The 9422-nt window shown below is 42.5% G+C and overlaps 1 protein-coding gene and 1 long non-coding RNA gene across 3 annotated transcripts in view; one reads left to right on the top strand and one right to left on the bottom strand.

The window, feature by feature from the left end:
• LOC122549157 (grainyhead-like protein 2 homolog) overlaps positions 1–9422 on the bottom strand; it is a 153539-nt gene that overhangs the window by 86947 nt on the left and 57170 nt on the right. The window contains exon 7 of the mRNA XM_043688500.1: positions 3727–3838. Within this exon, the coding sequence (XP_043544435.1) occupies positions 3727–3838 (112 nt within the window). The remainder of the gene's footprint in view (positions 1–3726; positions 3839–9422) is intronic.
• The window catches only part of LOC122549159, a 50323-nt gene that overhangs the window by 35604 nt on the left and 5297 nt on the right, over positions 1–9422 (top strand). The gene's annotated exons all lie outside the window — the stretch shown is intronic.

The raw sequence follows: 9422 nt of genomic DNA, 5'->3' as shown, positions 1-9422 counted from the left end.
GTCCCCTGGGCTGGATGGAATTTATCCTAGGATCCTCTGGGAAGCCAGGGAGGAGATTGCCGAGCCTTTGGCATTGATCTTTAAATCGTCATTGTCTACAGGAATAGTGCCAGAAGACTGGAGGATAGCAAATGTGGTTCCCCTGTTCAAGAAGGGGAGTAGAGACAACCCTGGTAATTATAGACCAGTGAGCCTTACTTCAGTTGTTTGTAAAGTGTTGGAAAAGGTTATAAGAGATAGGACTTATAATCATCTAGAAATGAATAAATTTGATGAGGGATAGTCAGCACGGTTTTGTGAAGGGTAGGTCATGCCTCACAAACCTTATTGAGTTCTTTGAGAAGGTGACCAAGCAGGTGGATGAGAGTAAACTGGTTGAAGTGGTGTATATGGATTTCAGCAAGGCATTCGATAAGGTTCCCCACAGTAGGCTATTGTACAAAATGCGGAGGAATGGGATTGTGGGAGATATAGCAGTTTGGATCAGTAAATGACTTGCTGAAAGAAGACTGAGGGTGGTGGCTGATGGGAAATGTTCATCCTGGAGTCCAGTTACTAGTGGTGTACCGCAAGGGTCAGTGTTGGGTCCACTGCTGTTCGTCATTTTTATAAATGACTTGGATGAGGGCATAGAAGGGTGGGTTAGTAAATTTGCAGACGACACTAAGGTCAGAGGAGTTATGGATAGTGACGAAGGATGTTGTAGGTCACAGAGAGACATAGATAAGCTGCACAGTTGGGCTGAGAGGTGGCAAATGGAGTTTAATGTGGACAAGCGTGAGGTGATTCACTTTGATCGGAGTAACTGGAATGCAAAGTACTGGGCTAATACTAAGATTCTTGGTAGTGTAGATGAGCAGAGAGATCTCGGTGTCCAGGTACACAGATCCTTGAAAGTTGCCACCCAGGTTGACAGGGTTGTTAAGAAGGCATACAGTGTTTTAGCTTTTATTAATAGAGGGATCAAGTTCTGGAACCATGTAGTCATGCTACAGCTGTACAAAACTCTGGTGCAGCCGCACTTGGAATATCGTGTACAGTTCTGGCCACTGCATTCTAAGAAGGATGTGGAAGCTTTGGAAAGGATGCAGAGGAGATTTACTAGGATGTTGGTTGGTATGGTGGGAAGGTCTTACGAGGAAAGGCTGAGGGACTTGAGGCTGTTTTCTTTGGAGAGAAGAAGGCTGAGAGATGACTTAATAGAGACATATAAGATAATCAGAGGATTAGATATGGTGGACAGGGAGAGCCTTTTTCCAAGTATGGTGATGGCAAGCACGGGGTGGGGAGGCATAGCTTTAAATTGAGGGGTGATAGACATAGGACAGATGTCAGAGATAGTTTCTTTACTCAGAGAGTAGTAAGGGTATGGAATGCTTTGCCTGCAAAGGTAGTAGATTTGCCAACTTTAAGTACAATTAAGTTGTCATTGGACAAGCATATGGACGTACATGGAATAGGGTAGGTTAGATGGGCTTCAGATTGGTATGACAGGTCGGCGCAACATCGAGGGCCTGTACTGCGCTGTAATGTTCTATGTTCTATGTTCAACTTGGAAGAGGAGATAACTCGCCAATTATATAACCCGCCTGATTGTTTTTTCCAAATGAAAATTATCCTCGTTCAGTTCAAACTAATTAAAACAGTCAAAAATCTGAAATAACGTAATAACAACATAAATAGAAATATTCTATTACTACATGAAGATAAACGGCACTGATTGTTTCACTGAACATTCCGGATGAAGGACTTATGTCTGAAACGTCGATTCTCCTGCTCCTTGGATGCTGCCTGACCTGCTGTGCTTTTCCAGCAACACACTTTTCGACTCTGATCTCTAGCATCTGCAGTGCTCACTTTCCCCTCCTGATTATTTCACATCAATCTAATTAAAGCAGTTGCTTTGGGCATTCACTAAGCTGTTAAGTAAAGCAGCTTATTTATTCATATGTGGTCTAATCTCACTAAGTGCATTCTGAGTCAGCCTTAAAAGAAATGACACCATAACACATAGGATAACCCTTAATCCCCTTGATACTCAAGAATCTATCTATCTATGTATCTATCTATCTATCTATCTCAATCTTAAATATACTCAATGACCTGGCCTCCACAGCCTTCTGTGGCAATAAATTCCATAGATTCACCATGCTCTGGCTGATGATGTTCTCCTTATCTCCCTTTACTCTAAGTCTCTGCCCTCAGGCCTGAGTCTCTCCTACCAATGGAAACATCTTCCCAACATCTACTCTATCCAGACTATTCAGTATTCTGTATGCTTCAATTAGATTCCCCCTCATGCTTCAAAACTCCGAGTATAAACCCAGAGTCCTCAAACATTCCTCATATGTTAAGCTTTTCATTCCTTGGACCATTTTAGTGAACCTCCTCTCAACCCATTCCAGGGTCAGTACATCCTTCTTAAGATATGGAGTCCAAAACTGCATACAATGTGATCTGATCAGAATCTTATACAGCCTCAGAAATACTTTTATATTCAAGTCCTCTCAAAAGAAATGTCATCATTGCATTTGCCTTTCTAACTACTGACTCAACCTACAAGTTTACCTTGAGAAAATCCTGGACGAGAACTCCCAAGTCTCTTTGCACTTCAGATTTCTGAATTTTTCTCCCCATTTAGAAAATAATCCATTTCTCGATTCTTCCTACCAAAGTGCATGACCTCACACTTTCCCACGTTGTACCCTATCTTCCATTTCTTTGACCACTCTCCTAACCTGTCCAAATTCTTCTGCAGCGTTCCTGCTTGCTCAATGCTATCTGTCCCTCTATCTATCTTTGTATTATCGGCAAACTTAGCCAGAATGCCCTCAGTTCCTTCATTTAAATCGTTAATGTATAAAGTGAAAAGTTGTAGCCCCAACACTGAGCCTTGCAGAATACCACTTGCCACTGGCTGTCATCCTGAGAAGGACCCTTTTATCCCCACTCTTTGCTTATTGCCAGACAGCCAAGCTTTTATCCATGCTAGCATCTTGTCTCTAACATCATTGACACTTACCTTACTCAGTAGCCTCCTATGCGACACCTTATCAAAGGCTTTCTTGAAGTCCAGGTAGATAACATCCACTGGCTCTCCTTGGCCCAACCTGCTCGTTACTTCCTCAAAGAATTATAGCAGATTTGCCAGGCATGACCTCCCCTTGATGAAACCATGCTAACTTTGCCCTATTTTACCATACACTTTCAAGTATTCAGAAATCTCAACCTTCACAATGGATTCAGGATCTTACCCATGACCAAGGTTAGGCTAATGGGTCTGTAATTTTAATTGACCAAATTGAAGTGTATGTGTGCAAAAGGCACAGATATACAATTCAGATTACATGGAAAGATAATGGTCATACCCTGGTTAATCGTTAGGCCTTTGAGCAAAATTGACTCATCCTATATAGAAGCCCTGCAGATGGTTTACAGAGTGACTAGCATTGTAGTGCTCAAAAAATATTCAATGCAAGGGTCTAGACCTGGAACAAAACATTTATTTGGACATTTTGTTTCCCTCATTGACTGGTAAAATTTTATCCCCAGCATTCTGCAAAAATGAATAAAGGCCCACACTAGGATGAGCACATTGGGTCAGAATTTTAAAATCACATCAAATTTTGTCTAGCAATTAACAAGCAAACTTTCAATGACAAGATATTTGTTTTAATTGTGAGAATAATTCTGCAGTAGGCAGGCACCGTTTAGGTAGTCACTTACCAATATCGAGGACTCTTTGTTTGGCAGTGTGCTGTCGAGAATGCCAGTATTTCCAATATCTCAACTGCTCATCACGGTTCTTATCTTCACTGAATACCACCATTATTACACTCTGGGGAAATGGATTATGCAGATTATATTCATGCTACCCTCATGATAAGCAACAAAGCACTTAGATTTATCATTTTTTTCTGGCCTTATATTCTTCTGATAGTTTCCTAATCTGAAGAAAATTACTCCATTCCCAGCTACTGTTCCTTACTGCTAGCAGGAAACACAGATTTAATTCTGTGAAATTTTCTAAAAAACAGAAAAAATGCAAAGGGAGGATTATTAAAGAATATAATTTGTGCATTCCTTCCATTCCATTTCTCATCCTCAGCAATTAAAAGTCTCATTATTCATATTCTACTCTTTCAACAGGAATCTGCCTTTAAAATTATGTTTTGCATGCTGTCTATTTGCCTATGACTTATCATTTGCATAGACCTTATATCCAGTTCCACAAAAACATAGCAAGCTGGCATTTTCAATAAAAACAACACAAAACACTGCATTTACTATCTTATACAATATCCAGGTTAACAACACAGGGTACAAACTGGAGTCTAATGTATGCCTTTGACGTTACAGTAGTATTTAACATAATTACTTACTTAGAACAAGCATACACATCAACAAAAGATTATTCTCACGCAAAACAACGTAATTGTATCAGTAAGCAAATGATTCAACAAATGTTTAATTTCAACCATGAAGCAGAAACAAAAAGCTGTTGGTTTCAGGCCCTATGTCACTACCAAATAATTTGGGGTTGAGTTACATCCCCTGGATTAATGTCTTCCCATTAATTTGGGGTGGTTACAGACTGTTGGAGGAGAAGGTGAAGTCGAGGACCATCTTCAGGCTTAGGCTTTAAAGTAGATGAGCACGAGGGCGGAAGAGCACAGCAAGCCAGGCAGCACCAGGAGGTGGAGAAGTCAATGTTTCAGGTATAACCATTCTTTGGATTCTAGCATTTGCAGGTTTCTTTTGTGTCATAGACTTAAAGGTAACACTATTCATTATATATTAAATTTGAAATACTGCTCTTCATAGTAATCATAGTTACACCAAGCTCTCTGACTTATATTCAATAAGAATTTGATTATCTTCTTCATGTGTTCAAGTACACATACTCTTGATGTACCTTCCAAAGAGTAGGGAATTCTAGTGTAGTCTGGTCAGGTGCTCGTTCAGTGTTAGAAGTGAGGTGTTTTCTAACTCTGCACACTCTGTGGTATTGATACAGAGTGATGTGCAGCTCCATGATAGCACTGCAATCTTGCTCCAGAGACCAAATACCCCGACACAATGTCTATGAATGCATTAGTTGCTGTGCAGCATTTTCTTCAAAATAACAATCAGTGACCCTTCCAAAAGTTCACAGGCAATATGAGTTCCAATGGGTACAAATATATCGTACTGTATTAAATAGACTTTCAAAATAGGAAGGTCATAAATGATGGTTGTGGATGGAAAGAAAATGGCACATGTATAATGGTGATCTTCAGACTGACTCTAAAAATATCATTGCACAGCGCTTAGAAAACTTGATTTGGTATCCAATTCAAAATTCATTTACTGAGTTGAGAAGGAACTTCTTCACCCAAAGGGTTATGAATCTGTGGAATTCCCTGCCCAGTGAAGCAGTTGAGACTAACTCATTGCATGATTTTAAGGCAGAGTTAGATAGATAAAGGAATGAAGGGTTACAGAGGGTGGGCAGGTGAGTGGAGCCGAGTCCATGAAGAGACCAGCCATGATCTTGTTGAATGACAAAGCAGGCTAAATGAGCCGGATGGCCTACTCCTGCTCCTATTTCTTCTGTTCTTATGTGATGACACTTTATCCTGACAGATCTTCATACAGAGGTGAGGGAAACCCATTGTTCTCTCAGCACACTTTACCCTTACTCTTTAATTCAGTTTGCCAGCCAAATTACTCAGCAAATCATTAATGGAAAGGATTTTAATTAAAGGGGGTCAGAATTTCTCAACAATTCCTGATATTTCAGCAATCACGAGAATGGAGAGGAGACTTGGGAAGGCTGCCCGAGTCTCAGACTCTTAACTGAGGTCCTGCTGTGAGATCAGAGAGTCTAAACTGAATTGATACTTCCCAAGGGACAAGAAGAGGAAGCCATAAGGTGTGGATCAAGGTGGCCAAGACAATGAGCAGGAGTAATGTGGTCCCTCTAACCTCAGTACAGAGGTTCAAAAAGGTATAAGACCTCAAGAGAGCAGGGAAGATCAGTGGCATAACATTTTCAGGCAATTAATCTCACATTCTGACTTTCTAGGATTTTGTTTCTTGCACAACACTCCTCAGACCAACAGGCCTTGTAGTTCTGCTCATTCCTCCCTTTCAAGTTATCTCAAGTTCAAAGTCCAAAGATGTGATTGGCCATCCAGGGATGTCCAGGCTAGGTGGATTGGCCACGGGGAATGCAGGGTTACAGGGATAGGGTGGGATGCTCTTCAGAGGGTCAGTGTGGACTCAATGGGCAGAATGGCCTGCTTCCACACTGTAGGGATTCCATGATTCTTCTATGATTCTATGATTCATGTGCCCACATAAAAAACATGCCCCAGTCATGTTCCACAAATGTCCTTCCCTAACCTTCAGACAATTCATTCTTCAAAATTATAACTCTCTGCTCCATCCTTAGAGGAGAAGAGTGTGCAGAAGTCTAAGAGAAGAAATCTTTCAATGATGTCCAGCTTAACAAACCCAGCAACGCAAGCAGTGCCAAGGTATGATAGCTGGAGACTCCTGAAGCACTGGTACTCACAAATGTGGAGAGCTGACCATGTGTGTGTGGAACCTGTCTTGAAGGTCTCATTTCCTTTAAGCTGGATCTCTGTATCCATCTTTTCTGCCCTCTGGAGCAGCACGGGCTTAAGAAGATGGCAGCTAGTGCCGCTCTTCTCACTGCTCAGAGTAGCACTGTACAGCTGCATTACTAACTCCCTCATGATAATCAAGGCTGACAGCGAGGAAGTGTAAATTAAGATCAACAGAGACTGGGGCGGACAAACTAGAGTTAGAAATCACTTGTCAAACAGTGAGTGAGAAGGAGTGCATGGCTGCAGCTCTTCAGTTCCATACTTTTATGTTTCCCACAGAGTACTCCCTCCTCTGTTCTCAACTAGCCAAATGTGGCATAGTCCACTCTGCTCAGGAAACATACACACTGGGTTCAGCTCTCAGTTCATCGAACAGAATCATAGAAACCTTACAGTGCTGAAGCAGTCTACACCAACCCTCTGAACAGCATTTCACCCAGACCCACACCCCTTACCCTATCATTGTAACCCTGCATTCCCCATGGCTAACTCTCCTAGCCTTCACACTCTGGGCAATTCAGCATGGTCAATCCACTTAACCTGCACATCTTTGGACTGTGGGAAGAAACCAGAGCACCTGCATGAAACCCACACGGGCTTGGGAAAGACCGCAATTTCCCCCCCGACGTGGTCGACGATGCCCTCCACCGCATCTCTTCCACTTCCCGCTCCTCCGCCCTTGAGCCCCGCCCCTCCAACCGCCACCAGGACAGAACCCCACTGGTCCTCACCTACCACCCCACTATCCAGAACATTACCAGGGTCTCAGGGTTAACACTGCAGCGATAATACCACAAGGCCCCTGCCTCCTCTACATCTCCTGACAGTGCAGCGAGAAATGTCAACATGTGTGAGGTGCTCAGGTACTAAAGTGGGTCTTGAACTCTTAACCGCTGTCTCAGGGAAAGTGTGCTACCACTGAGATAAAGGACAATTTCCTCCATGTTTAGGTCTTCCGCGGCGTTGGAAAGTTTGACTTTGAAAGATAAAAACCCATGACAATTCTGCAAATCCCTGCCTTTGATCAGTGTCATTAAATAATACAGCAGATGCCCACAGAACGTGATTTGAGACTGCGGTGTTATTCACTCCATTGTCACTGCTGTTTTCCAACAGCTCAAAGTCATTTAATAACTGAGTCATTTGTCTCAGTCAAATCCATCGAATTCAGCACCGCCTTCCTAACCTGCAATCTTCTTCCCGACCTCTCCGCCCCCACCCCAGTCTGACCTATCACCCTCACCTTGACCTCTTTCCACCTATCACATTTCCGACGCCCCTCCCCCAAGTCCCTCCTCCCTACCTTTTATCTTAGCCTGCTGGACAAACTTTCCTCATTCCTGAAGAAGGGCTTGTGCCCGAAACATCGATTCTCCTGTTCCCTGGATGCTACCTGACCTGCTGCGCTTTTCCAGCAACACATTTCCAGCTCTGATCTCCAGCATCTGCAGACCTCACTTTCTCCTTGGGAAGAATGTGCCAACTCCACACAGGCAGTTGCTGGAGGGTGGAATCGAACCCAGGGAATTTGAGGAAAACATTTTTAACTCCTGATAAGTGGTAGAGGCAAGTACCCTCACAACAATTAGGTAGTATTTAGACGGACACTTAAAAGGTCATACCACAGAAGGCTATGGGCCAAATGCAGGAAGATAGGCTGAGGGCAGATAGGAGTTTGATCGTTGGGGCAGACACAATGGCTTAAAAGGCATCTTTTCACGCTGGAAAACTCTATGACTATATTTAAAGTAGAAAATATTCTACCAAACTGATATTCCTCGCAACGTTTTCAAAACATCACACAGAATTTTAAATATTTTCCAATGTGCTATTGTAAATGTGGACAAGAGAGTTAAAACATTTTATGAAACTGTATGTACCTGGGAGGGTTGGTCTCTGTTTTGACCACATTTAGAGAACTGTAAACTAATTACTCACAAAATAATATTACCTGGGAACATGGGGAGGAGAATTATGGTGAATATTAATTTTACGTTCAAGGTGGCTGAATGTTACAGGTCAGGCAAATAAACAAATTCCAGAAATTCCAGACACCAAACGTAACTGGGATTACTTGGAAATGTTGCCACTGGAGAAAAGGTAATTACTGACATTTTCACAATTCTAAAAGGATATAGATAAACCCTACCTCAAATTGTGTAACTGAAGCTGGGAATGGAATGGAAACAGAGAGAGACAGAGGTGAAAAGTGAATATTTTAGATTGAACATGGGTGTGGAGAAATGAGCAAACTTGAGACAAGCTAGATCACTTTTAAACAAAAAAAGTATTTGAACAGTAAAAATTATAGAGCACAGCGAAGTTTTTTTTTCAACTTTGGAAATGGTCCAGCTCTCTGCATTCCTAAGCTTCAGAGAAGGGCTTTCCTAGATTCCCCAACTTGTGTTACATTGTATGGCATCTGCTGATCAGCACAGAAGCAAGTCTTGGCTGCATTGTGAAGGCAGATCTCTCTCTCTCTCAATGCTACTGAGGCTGTCAACTGGATTACTCTTCTTCTTTCTACTTTAGGAGAAAGTGAGGACTGCAGATGCTGGAGATCAGAGCTGAAAAATGTGTGGCTGGAAAAGCACAGCAGGTCAGGCAGCATCCAAGGAGCAGGAGAATCAACGTTTTGGGCATGAGCCCTTCTTCAGGAATGAGGAGGGTGTGCCAAGCAGGCTAAGATAAAAGGTAGGGAGGAGGGACTTGAGAGAGGGGCGTTGGGAATGCGATAGGTGGAAGATGGTTAAGGTGAGGGAGATAGGCCGGAGAGGGGTTGGGGGCGGAGAGGTCGGGAAGAAGATT

Source organism: Chiloscyllium plagiosum, chromosome 4, assembly GCF_004010195.1.
Source record: "Chiloscyllium plagiosum isolate BGI_BamShark_2017 chromosome 4, ASM401019v2, whole genome shotgun sequence".
Lineage (NCBI taxonomy): Eukaryota > Metazoa > Chordata > Chondrichthyes > Orectolobiformes > Hemiscylliidae > Chiloscyllium > Chiloscyllium plagiosum.
Note: the sequence above shows the minus strand (reverse complement) of the source record. Positions and strands in the feature narration are given on the sequence as shown.